Here is a 13,473-nt window from a genome sequence, read left to right on the forward strand (position 1 = left end):
TAATGAAAATTGAAATTTAAATTTAAGAAAATTTTAGGCTGGAAAAGTAAATTACATTTGTAAAACTCTTTTTTTTTAACTGTGTAGAGGGGCGTATAGGGGGTTTGTGGGGTCTGCCCGCATTGTTTTCATTTGCTTAGTTTTCGCATGCCTAATTATGGCCATTGACATGCAACGTGTTGCACTAGTCCGAGCAGCAGCAACATCATCAGCACTAGAAACACCAGCAACAACATGAGTACCAACAGACTGCGTGTGTATCCACGAGATACTAGTACGCAAACTAATAAACAACACAGAGCTCAGCTGGATGCTGGTTTTTGCTCTACTCTAGGGCCTATCAAATTAATCATTCCGTATCACATTTCGCCAGCTACATTTATAGCTCTATTTCCCCACTTCGGTTCGGAATTTATCTTTTTTGGCCGCGACATAAATTACACGCATTCACAGGCGGAAGGGAAAGAGCTCTTTAAATTTAGTTTTGCATTTTGCACGCCCTTTTTTGCGTCCCTTTCGGTGGCTCATAAATCTCTTGGTTTACAGTTTGCCATGCACAATATTTTAATTGCCGCTACTGTTTCTGTATCTGTATCTTCTCTGCTACTCGGACTGAAAAGTATCTCATGAATTGAGTTGCAAGCGCCGAGCATCTCGCATATAGTGTTTATGACCAGACTTTCTCCATGGCCATTTTAAGTTCTAGTTCAGATTGGAATTTGTGTGGAATTTATGGCACTTGCTGGTGTTTAAATAAGTGACAAGAAAATAAATAAAAATGTATTTACAGTTTATATATTTTTTGAGCATCATCAGCAAATAAAAAAGTTTAGTCTTGTAAAACTTAAGTTTTTAATTGCTTTGAAATTAAAAAAGAATTTATGGGACTCTAGGCTTATTTAATACTTTATTTTACCATTAAACTGTGTCTAAAGTTAAACGATTTTTAATGGTTTAATTTAAATTCTTATCCATTTATTTTTTCTATATCCGTATACATACTTTAGTTCATATTTAACCCAATGACACATTTTAATATTTTTTTTATTTTCAAAATATTGTTTTTAAATTAAGTTTATATTAAAAAAATTGTGTATCTTTAAATTCACTTAAATTTGATTCTATTTGATTCTACCTAAGAATATATCCCACATTAATTTCCCACAACGGTTCTGCCACTCACTTCCTGTCTTACCGTTCAGATTTAAATTTTCGTAAATGTTTTTTTCCTCTGCTGGCATGTTTGCTGGCCAAAATTAAAACGCTAATGAGCCATCTCACTCTGGACACATTAAAGTAAATTGAAAAATATTATAATTAACAAACGAATTCCCGACTCCCAGCTGAATATATGTTAAGAGGCAATTAAACGCAATTACCCAATTAGCATGGGTCATCAGCGGCGCCCAAGCTACGAAAATGGCCAAAAGTACCAACAACAAATTCCAACAACACCCCACTTCCGTTAGAATCAAAAAAACATATTCGAAATGCTGTTTGTTGTTGCTGCCAACAGCGTGCAAATTGTTGTCCCAATTTTTCAACCATAAAAAAAGCCGTCCGAGAGAGACGGACACATAGTGTTAGACAGAGACGGGGCAATGAAGTTGCTTAAAAAACGCTTTAAAAATATATTTTGCAAGTCGGCTAAGGCAAACGAATGGACAGGCACATAAAAAAAGAATTATTATGTAATTTTCGCTTTACTCTTTTCTTGCCGGCTCTTTGTGCATAATATTTCTTGGATTTCCTCAGCTATTTTGTTTATACCTTTTTTTTTTGGTTGGACAATCAGCTTTTGGCAGTGGATTTGGGAGTGCTGGGCATTTATATAAGGTGTGTTCGCAGTGGCAAGGCATTTGATCTATAATTGCGGAGAGATCCTATGTGTTTAAGATCTTAAGCTGATTTTGAGTTGATTGGATTTTTTTTTAACGTATTTTAATTACATGGATGTTAGCTGAGATATGAGGAAATATCAAGATGTTTCCTTATTTGGCGATAATGAAAAATACATTTTAGGGTAACAAGGAAAGTTTTTGAGAGTTAAGGAAAGTAACATTTTTTGGTTTAATTTTAATTTTGGTCTGAAAATAAATTAGATTTTCGGTGAGAGCAGATTATGAAATTGTGGTGATTCTTAGAGAGTTAACAAAGTTTTCTTTTCTAAAAACCCTTAAAAATATTAATATTGAATGTTAGTGTGAACAAATATTTTCTTCAACAAGGATAATAATTTACACTTGTGTGAAGAAAATTATGTGTTATAATATTTGTTTACAACTGAAAATTCTTAACCTCACAAAAGTGTAAAAGCCTCATTTTGGCAAAATATATTAATGAAATAGTAGTTAAACACATGTGCCTTAGCTAAAAGGGAAATTTTTTATTAATCATTATAAAAACCTCCCAAAATGTCATAATAGAATTCATATGTTCCACTTGGTTTACAATTCTTTCAAATGGCTTTTCTCACCTCATGATGAACTTTGATTTACTTTTGTATTCAGTTCGTTGAACCTTTTGCCAAAAAGCCGCACACTAAAAAGTGATTTCTGCCAAACACAAACAAGCAAAAAGAGTTTGCCGAAAGACATAAAAAAAGAAATATATGCGTAATGAATTGGTTGAGATGCTCACATGGAATCGCGTGCATGATAAATAATTTAAAAATGTTGAAGTTCGCTGCGGTCGCTCAACGACGTGAACTGAAACTTTAAGCGCAAGTTGAAAATTATGCAAAAAAATAAAAATAAAAGGCAGAGAGTAATATCGTAAAATTAAATCGCAGACACTTGAGGCGTGTTGGGGCACTAAAGTGTCTCACCTGCCACCCCAATCCCCCCCCTTTTTTTTTTTTTACCACCCACCAGCAATCCGAGTGGCCTTGAAGGCAACTTGGTTTCAAGAAATCCTTGACATTAGCTTGGCAAACAGTGGAAAAGAGAATGAATTAGTGGGGTTTGCTTGGCCATAGAGTTTGCCCAACGAAGTGGTCCCAATTAAATTGCATTTGAGAGGAGCTCGTGATAAGGAACCCGAGGTACATATACTCTAGCTCCTGTGGCAGCCGCCAAATTGATGTTACCCTTGCACACACACACACACACACTGAATTATGAGGCAGCCACAAGCGGCGCATAAATAAAATCATTCTTCAGACCAGAATCGAAGACAAGAAAGAATCGTGCTGCAAACCTCCGTTCGGCTCATCATGTATGCAGAGGGTGTTCAGACCCTAGTCCCCTTTGTTCCCCCATCCCCCCACAACCCCCCACATCCCCCAAAAAAAACCTTCTTTGTTCCAAAGCAGCGGTAAAATTTGCTGCACGAGTGTCGAACCTATTTGTAGTTATCAGAAAATTAAAAAGAACGTGCCAGCTAAAGTGGCTAATAAAGGGGGTCTACCGGGAGGGGGAGGGGGTTGGATTCGAGGTCTTGAGCCTACAACATAAGGAGCGGTCGTGCGAATGCGTTTAACTGTGAATTCTCGGCACTGAGTGAATTAAATTGATGAGAACACAAAGCTCCAGAAAATAAAGCTCAACGCGGGCGGAGGAAGCCAATAAAAATGGGAGCTAATGGAGCAGGAAAATGTTACAGTTAATGTAGGTACAGTAAAAGGTGCAGAAAATCCCTTAAGTTCCTAAATCAATTTTAAATAATCTTATTATTAGGTGGAAATGTACATTTCATATGAAGGAAAAGGTAAAGCCTTTAAAATTTAAAGAGGTATACAAACATTAAAATGATTGACATTATAAGATACTAGCATTTTTACCTTAAAATAAACAAATTTAAACTCAATAATATTTTAATGTTTGTATTTGACTTTAATTAAAAAAAATAAAAAACGTGAAAAACAGGTTAATCTTCGAAACTTAAACCAATTGAAAGTGTCGAAAGAAAATCACTTTTTCTATAAAAGTGAAATTAAAAACTTAAAGTTCTGCCAAGTTTTTCAATAGCTATAGCCAAGGCTCAGTAACAAGAGTCGACAGTGGAGGGCAAACTTAAATGAGGAAGAGAACGCAATTTTCCACCCCTTCCCCACTGATAGAACAGGTAGATGTAGATGGGTAGAAGTATTCTGGCCTGTTCTGTTCGGGCCTGGCCCAAACCATCCGTCAATAGGCAAACACAATTTTCCAGTTCCGCTCTTTGCGCACTTTGCCTGTCGCTTTGCATTTCCGTTCTGCCCCTGCACCTTTTCCTCTTTTTTTTTATGCCTCTATTGCCTGGTCACCGAAGGCCAATGGCTTATGGAATAATGTTTAAAAAAATATATATATACTGTGAAAAACAAGTCTTCGGCCCACGGTGAGAATCGGACACACACAACTCCCTGTGAAAGAGAGTTGGACCGAAGCCTGACTGGAAAAACGTTTTCGCACTCAATCAACTCGGAAAATTAAATTTCGTGTACCCAATTCGAATGGCGGGCCATCAACCGTCAGAAAGCAGTTCGAATCTGACCGAATCTCAGGCGTGAAGAAAAGGCTTCAGAGCCACGAGGGAACCGAGAATTCTCTATTAATTCAATTGAGTTCTCTGGGGCTTTTTTTTTTTTTTTTAGCTTCATTAGAACGAAAAGTTGCTCACGGACAGCGAGTTTAATCGAATTGCGAAGGGGCGTAATCAATCCATTTGCGTGATTTGCAAGAAACATTCTCCCAGCGCAAAAAAAATAAAGAAACTCTGAAAGAAACTATCGAAAAACATTTCTCAAGTGTTTGCCCTAGGGAGCGAACCGAATTCGCTAAAAAAAATTACCTCAACCTCTTGAATTCTGTAAAAAGTGACTGCAACTTTCTGCCGCAAGCCAATTGAAAATATTTTTGAATAGAGCAAAGAAATTACCTCAAGAGCTTAAAAATTGTAATAATAGCTGGCCAAAATTGAATGGAAAACTGATTGACAAAAAGGGGTTTGAAAATAAATTAATAAAATGCCAAGATAAACATAAACAGATGCGGTTGAATAATCGTCAGTGAGGTAAACTGCAAATGTTAAATAACTGGCATAAAATATATAATAACGAACATTAACCAAAATAATTAAATATTTTACCACTTCAATTACTCAGAGTGTGCCTTTTTAGCCTGGATATTTCTTCAACCTAAAGTTTATTCATTTAACATTGACACGGGTAGGTGGAAAGACAAACAGCCAGCAATTGGTATACGGACTCTGGTAAATATAGACAGATTGTCGGAAAAAGTTACGGGCCAAACTTATGGTGTTTAACGAAATGGTTGGTGGTACTGCGGAGACAAACTTACGGACTCAGATTGACAGACAGAAACAAGCGGATGGAGGGCATTAAGGATTGACAGATTGACAGAGGAACAAACTTCACAAAGATATATTTCTGCCTCTGACAGTTGGATAAACTTTCTGTGTCTTATTTAAAGTTTATTATCAATAAAAAGAACTTCTTATTTCCCTATTATATTTGGCATGTTACCAATAAGTAATAGTCTATATTGATTCCATGTTATTCTTTTTTATTACATTAATATAAATGCAATTCATAATTCACATTTTAAATAGCTTGTTTAATATATATATATTTCAATTTCAATGTCATCTTTAAGTTTCATAAAATGCAACAATATATGGCCATTTGGATTTAATAAATTTATATTTTATGTATTACATTTCGAATATTCAAAACATTCAATATTGAACATAATAATAATTTAATTAATATTCAGCCTTTTCTGTTTTTTTTAAAGCTTGCTGCCTGCCACACAAATTCTGCTATCAATTTATCATAATGGTTCTTCTATAAATCAATTTAATTAAAACTATTTAATATTGGAAAAAAAGTGAAATATACATAATGCAAAATATAATATAAATTTAATTCAATTTGCTTTAACTCATTTTCATTTTGTACGCCAAGGTGTACGGAAATTGACACTGACTGGCCCCAAAAAACCACTGGGAGGTCAAACAATTGAAATAGATTATGCGTAAAGGGCGACCAACAAAAGGGGGCGTGTCGGCCAACGCCCAAACACAAAAGGGGCAGGTGCAAGATTGAAAGAGGTGGAGATTCTGTGCCCAGAGAAACAATGAGGAAACACAACAAAGGGCTGCGTTCGAGCCCCATTAGAGGGCCATTTAAAACACATTTATCCACCCCACCACCCCCCTGGCCCACCGCCAATCGGTTAAACCAAATCAGCTTACACAACAAGTAAACAAAAGCCAGTCTAGTCGGTCCGTCGGTCGTCGACTGTCGCTGATTGCTGGTTGTGGTTCACTGTCAATGCAATTGGCGGGGAATAGTTGGAATACTTTTATACATTTAAAAGCGGGAAGAGACTTCACCTATGCACTGCCCAAAAAGCCACCCACTTTGATCGCTTTTAGAAAAAGATTTATTTTTATTTTTGGAAATCAAAAATGAGAATCTAACTTTTTCTGTTTTCTTTTAAGTTGTTTACAAATTATAAATATACGCCATGGTAAAAAAAAACTTTTTTTGGCTGTCCAAAAACTGAAATTACGATTAATATTTCACGAATTTCTTTTTTAAAGGTCCTACAAACAAAATCTTTAATTTTGCGTTACAAAAATAAATTTTTTCTGAAATTGTCTAAATGATTCTTCTTGGAATAAAACGACAAAAGTTATAGTTTACAACTTTGCCTGTGATGATGTTTTATATAAACTTAAATTTAATATATATAATCGGGTAGTTTTTTAGTTAGCTATCTATGGAATTACCCATCAATATATATTTAATTTTTCAAATTTCTGCCAGTGTAGGGGTAGGAGATGGGCTGTGATAGACACTGACACATTGCAGGTAATCAGCCAAGCTTGGGCCTAATGAAGGTCAAACCCGTTGACAGAAATCCACGTCTTCGTCTCCATCTTCAGGCCAATCATTGGCAACTTCGGAGCTGCTTTTTTGATCGAAAATAGTTCCAGCTGAGGGCACACGTCACGCAACATTCAAATGTTTTTAGTGCGAGTGCGAGGAAGTCGGATTCGACCAAAATGTTGCTTTGAAATTAACCCAATTTCCGTGCAAATGACAAAATGAAAATGAAAACGGAAAACAAAATAAAAACATGCAGCAGAAATGCGCAGAAATTCCTTGGCAAAAGCCAGCGCAATAATAAACAGCAATCAGCGAATCTTTTGGATTGCCAAAGCAAACAGCAAAAAGCAATTCAAGTTTGTCATTGTTTTGTGTTTTGGTTTTGTCATGTGAGAAAGTCGTGCCAAATGCAGATCTTTTCAGCAATTACCATAATGACAATTATCCATACAGCTTGTGATGGAGCTAAATCCAGAGTTGGATGCCATTCAGGGTAGGCCAGATGCAGCAGCTTACAAATTGCTGAGCAAATCTATGCAATTTGCAAGACCTTCTCCCCTTTATTTTCCACCCACTCATTACAGCTTCATCTCATTGTAATGGCATAATATTTTCAAGCTCATTTTTCTTTTCATTTTCCTTTCCTTTGCACTTTCTGTCTGTTTGCCTTGAAAATTATACAAAGGGGAAGCTAAATTTAAAGCCGAAAGTGTGCCAAGCATGGCTAAAAGGGAAATAATGCAAAATCTTAAGCCCTTAATCGAATTAGTCAGAGTGTTGGTCTGGGGATGAATAACATTATTTGGCCGGCAATTAGTTGTGGTTTCGCAATTTATGGGGGAGCTGTGTGGAGTCCTTGGATGTGAAACTTTAATGGTCACACAAATGTTTGGGAAGTTGAAAAACCTTTAACCCTTTCAATATTATCTTGGTATTTAAAGGGAAATTTAGAATGAAAGGAAAGCTTAAAACAATTTATTATCAAAAGATAAGTTCAAAAACATATCCGGTAATGCTTGGAATAATGATATTTCAAAGTATCTTTCATTATTCTATTAAGAATTATATTACAGAATCAATAAAAATTAAATTTTGGAAAAATAATCATCTACTAGACTTAAAACTGAATCATATTCAGATTTTGTGATCCCCAAATTTCAAGTCTATCGATTGTGGCCAATGTCAATTTAACAATTTTGAAATAAAGCTAAAACAATATTTTCTATAAAGAAGTTAATTATACTATTTAAGTAAATCTTTGTTCTACTGTTCTTCCTGTGTGCCTTCCTGCCTCGACATATGAAACCCTCTCATTTTGCGCTTCCTGTTGCAACACTTTAATTGATGCAGCTTCATTGTACACAAATGGGTTTAGTTATTTAGTCTGAAATGTTTTTGTGATCGAATAGTAGACCAAATAAACCGAGTCAGATCTGTTTGAGATTGTGGGGAAGTAGCCAGCGAAGCGTGAACTGCTATTTGACCCTTTTCCCCCATTTGCCACACCCACATGCCACACATGCACCCCACCCCCACTCCACCCCCTTTCAACATGCCGCTGCATCGGTTCTAGCGCAAAACAATTTAAATAACAACGACAGCGAGTTGGTAATGGAGACGAGCCAAGTAGTTTCATGGCGAAGCCTGGGAATTGGCCATCTCTTCTCTCTTTCGGAGCCACTATCCCCATCCCTTTCGTGTGTGGAAACCCTTTTAGCACACTTGTTGCTAACCCCCCTTCAGCCCCCAAAATCCCCCCCCCCAATTGCAGATTACTGGAGCATGCAATTGTTTGTTGCTTTTGCTGTTGCTGCCTATTTGAAATGCAGATTTCTTCTGCTTGTTGCGGCGGTTTTATTTCATTACATATAAATAGCACATTGATGAGCTTGGGGGCAAAGGATGCGGGAAATGTGATCCCATTCCAGCATACAGTGCGTTTCGAAAATGCAATGCAAATTATAAAAGAGAAAATGCATATGGATGAGCTCTAAAAATGTATACAAATATTTGTGTTATATACTTATTTAAAAATAATGCTTATCATATAATAAACTAAGGCGTTCTAACGTTAATCATGTACTTCAATTAAATAATTTTAACTTCTAACTTATCGGATAGGGCTAAAAAATGCACTTAGAGGTATTGTATAACTCGAAGAATGTGGAGCTTTGACTGTTTATAAGGAGAACAGCCTAATAATTTGCTTATATAAAATTAATTATTCAAATATTGGATACAATTTTTTGGCTTTAAACTGAGCTTATACCATTTTTATTTCAATCCCTACTTTTAATATTTTCAAGATTTTCTGACCAATTAATAAACTGTAGTCTACATAATACACAACGATTCAACAAATTCATTATATAATGGATATTTTTAAATTCGTTATCACAAAATATAGCAAATGCAAACTATTAAAACAAATAGTAAAACCATAATTATTTTAAATACTATTATGAGCATCACGGTACTTATATTTAGAGCAAATGTACATACTTTTCAGCTTTATATAAATTCTTTACATACGAGTTTTAAGATGTAGGTACAAATGTAAATGAGCTAGATTCTTTAACTGGAGACTTGCAATTGCATTTGGAATTGGCATTTTGTTTGTTGCCAACGGGGAATGAAGAAAAGTTTTAGATGCCAAAGTCTCGACTCTGGAATGAGGTTAGCCTCCCTCTCACTATATATATAAGTATATTTCTCCCCTTCCAAGTTCTTCACTATTTCTTTTACACCTTCTTGTTGTTTGCCTGTGAATTGTAACGCGCATTTTAATTAGTTTGTTTGGGTTCAGAACTTCACCTCATGCAAATTTGTTCGAGACAAGAATGTGGGAGATTACTTCACAGGAATCCAATTATGTCTGCAGAAGTCTGGATCCAAAGTTGAAGACTGATTACTTGAGAAGTGGATTCCTATATGCATTGTATACCTTTACGTAATTGCTTTTCCGTTTAGATTGCCATGGAAATTAGCCTGTTTCGCTTGTCCAAAGATATTTTTAATTAAAACCTAATGAAAATTCATTAAATATAATTGATAAGTAATTCCGGCATTGGAAAGGAGGAAGAAAATGTGCTTAATTCCTGGGAATATTCCCATATGCTAATGTGTGAAGTGTAGTTGCAGAAAACTGAGAACGGATTAATGGGGAAATGGGAAATTGAGAGAGTTTTTGGATTAGTAAGGCGGCTAATTAGGTTTTAGGCAAAGAGGAAATATTTTATTGTTCAAAATATTGTTCTTCCTTTAATATTTACATTCCGGAAAAACACTTTGTAATTAATAGGAGGAAAAATAAATAGTCTACAAATTATATGCTTTATGTCCATTTGGCCATAATTATAGATATTATATTTTAAATAAATGGCATGAATATTACCAAAACGCACGCTTTAAAGCTGTTTATAAACAATTATTTATTTCCTATTTCGGCCTTTGGGGCAACAAAATCTCTTCATCTCCCCGCCAAATCTTGTTTGGGCCGTATGTCTATAATCAATAAATCAAACCCGAAAGCAAAATAGCACAAAAAAGCTGCAAATGCATTAATTAACAAGCGTAAAATTGCACCAAATTGAGTTTTGAGCTGACCACATTTTTGGTTTCGCCTGCTGCGATCGAAAGGGGAGGCGTTGCGACCGGTGTGTGGGCGTGGCAGTCTGGAAAACCGCAAATGATAATTTACATTGTGGCAACAACAACGAAAACAAACATTTGCAATCAAATTTGATGAAAATTCATAATTTTTTTCGGCTGTGCCTTTCGGTAATTTGTCTTTTGGGCAATGGGCGTGAGCGTGGGCGTGGAAAGTGGGCTAAAAGAGATTACATCATTACTTGGTCCAAATACTGGAGGTCAGACTTCAAATGATTTATGTGGCAACTTGAAGAGTAATTGTCGTTTTGGGCTTTCTTTTGTTTACGTTGTTGCCTTATTTTATTACCGAATAATTGAATATATATATACATATTATACTTGGTAATTTTCGTTATTCAAAATGGACTTTTAAACGAGTACTGAAACATAAATAAAAAATGCATTTTAAATTTATTTAAGACCCCTCTGAATGTTTTTCTATTTCCAGTTCCTTTCTTTTTTTATGAGACGTACAACATTTTTAAACTTGAATGTAAAGACCGTTTCATTTTGTCTAGATTTCATTATCTAATTCTCTCCTGTTTTTTTTAAACGTTTCTCCATTTTTCATAATATGCTTCTCTAGTTTATCCCCATTTATTTTTTCGAGTTGTGGGTCAAAGTCTTTGAAAAAATGATGTTATAAAAGAAAAAGTAAACCGTGAACATACAAAATAGACAAAAATAAAACAAAGTAATACGAAAACATGGTTGGCCAGAGATAAACGGGTTATGCGCTTGACCAGCTACCTCGCATTCACAGCCTTAATAAATGTGGAAAATGTTAAGTATACCAGAAATTTACTGCCAAGCAGTGTGTAGAGTAACGTTAAAAAATAAATACAAAGGAGTATGTATTGTATAAATAGTTTTCTCTAATTAATTGTACAACTTTGGATGGGCTGGCTAGTGCTAAAGCTGCTCCACCTGAGCCTTTCCGCTTTTGGCGGTTATCGTGCGCGATTTCGCATTAAAAGCGAACTAGCCACTGGGTGGTTGTCCAACACTTTGACAACATTTTTGAAATTGCAATTTTCGTTTTTTCTCAGCTAATTTAACGCGCATTTTTTTCATACATTTTTTTGTAAAGTTATCCATATATGTATTTATTTGTGACAACATTTGCAGGATGCCAACATCATGGCCGCACCCAGCCACCACATCCAGAGCCACATCTATGACTTGCCACAGCAATTGCAGCCACATCAGCACCACTACCAGCAGCAACAACAACAGCAACATCAGCACCACCAGCAACAACATCAACTAAATGTCGAGGCTGTCATATTGCAGAATCAGGTGGATACATTGCATTGGCAATTGAAACAGGTGAGTAAATGAGCCAGCGAAAGGCAGGCCAAGAGATCCGCAACCAAACAAAAGACTCAAGACACAAACGTGACTTGTAATTTGTGTTCTTGGCTGGAGGAAACTATGTTAAGTGCCAAGTCAACCCGACAACCCGACAACCCCACACCGAAACCCCATCTCAATCTCGATCTGCTTTGGCTACCGACTTCTGTTGCCCTCCTTGGATCAACCTGTTTTCCTGTCTCTAGCATTTTTTATTCAAATAGTTCTCACGCTTAATTTACTCAAATCGGAATGGAAATGGAAATGTAAGAGATGTGAGGAACGATTCCGTAACCAGATGGGGTCGCTTGTTAGACTAAGTTCTTTTACACTGAAAGGTTTATTTGATCTATTAAAAACTAATATTCTAAATAGTATATATATTGTTTAAGTTTTTTGAAATATTTTTTAAGAGATTTAAGAGTTTAAATATTATTTAAATCAAATTAGTATTATTATTTGGATGCAAAAGTTCTACTGAAGTTCAAGTATGAACTATTTTAATTAATTTGTTAATTTCCAATAAATATTGTGAATTTAATGTGAATTACATTATGCTTAGATTATCATATAAATGCATCATAACTCAACTTCATTGCTGGTTTTAATCTGTCGATAAGAATTTTATAACAGCATAATTGTGTTTGTTTTTTTCCCTTTATATATAATTTTTTCTTGTGTAACAATCAAGCATTTCCTTTCCCCATAGTTCCTCCCCAGTTAGGGCCAAATGCCTTGCCCCATCGCAATTAGGCGGCAGAATTCTTCTCTGACGCTTAATTATAGACTCGCACTGTGGTCGGATGGACTCTTCTATATATTGCTTTGTTCTGGTCTTCGGTCATCGTGTCTTCATTGTCTTTCGACCATTTCCTTTAGCCAACAGCTGCATTAATTTTATACTTCCTCACAAAAGGTTGCTAATGGAGCTGACGGGTTTCTGCCTTCTGAAACTTCACCGTAAAAGTGAGAAGCGCCAGATTGAATCAAACAATTCTGATTGGTATCTATATGGTGTGTAATAATAAGTTGGCCATTCAATAAAATGACTTGTGCATTGGGGAAAATTCTTGAACAGGAATTTGTGGAGGTACTCACATAGATTGAATTGATTAAAGCAGCTGCGAAGAATTTTCAAATTATAGGTATGCTGTCTATGTTAAAGAATAGGAAGTGAAAAAGGTTACGAGAGGTTATGAGAATTTTACAGAAAAAACCTATTTAAAAATTAAATATTATAGAGTAAGTACTAGAATATAGATCATAAATTAAGAAGTTATAAAAATTTCAAAAAATGTATTACTGGCCATTTAGGAATCAAATAATATAAGAGCTTAAAATTGTTCCTCAATCAAGATAAGTTTTCTTTTACTACAGCACTAGTTTTCCTAAGTTTTCTGTGATTTTCCCAATAAATAAAAAAGTAGACCAGTTCACTAAGCCGTCTCTGCTCCCAATTGACCGAATCCAACTTTGAACTCGAACCCGCCGAGATGACCTTCAGCGTTCACGCTTGATGTGGTGAGATCTGAGATCTCCTCTGTCCAGTTTCTCCCCTCGAACACTTTCAATTCGAGGCGATTCTATGCAACGCATAATCACCCAACGGATGCCGCTCAAAGAGCGAAAAT

At 35.6% G+C, this 13,473-nt stretch overlaps 1 protein-coding gene across 1 annotated transcript in view; it reads left to right on the forward strand.

Annotated features, from left to right (window-relative positions):
- LOC108039312 (transcription factor mef2A) overlaps positions 1-13,473 on the forward strand; it is a 29,829-nt gene that overhangs the window by 10,526 nt on the left and 5,830 nt on the right. The window contains exon 2 of the mRNA XM_044458306.1: positions 11,618-11,818. Coding sequence (XP_044314241.1) covers positions 11,618-11,818 — 201 coding nt within the window. The remainder of the gene's footprint in view (positions 1-11,617; positions 11,819-13,473) is intronic.

The sequence above is a fragment of the Drosophila rhopaloa genome, unplaced genomic scaffold, assembly GCF_018152115.1.
Source record: "Drosophila rhopaloa isolate 14029-0021.01 unplaced genomic scaffold, ASM1815211v1 contig_163, whole genome shotgun sequence".
In the NCBI taxonomy this organism is placed as follows: domain Eukaryota; kingdom Metazoa; phylum Arthropoda; class Insecta; order Diptera; family Drosophilidae; genus Drosophila; species Drosophila rhopaloa.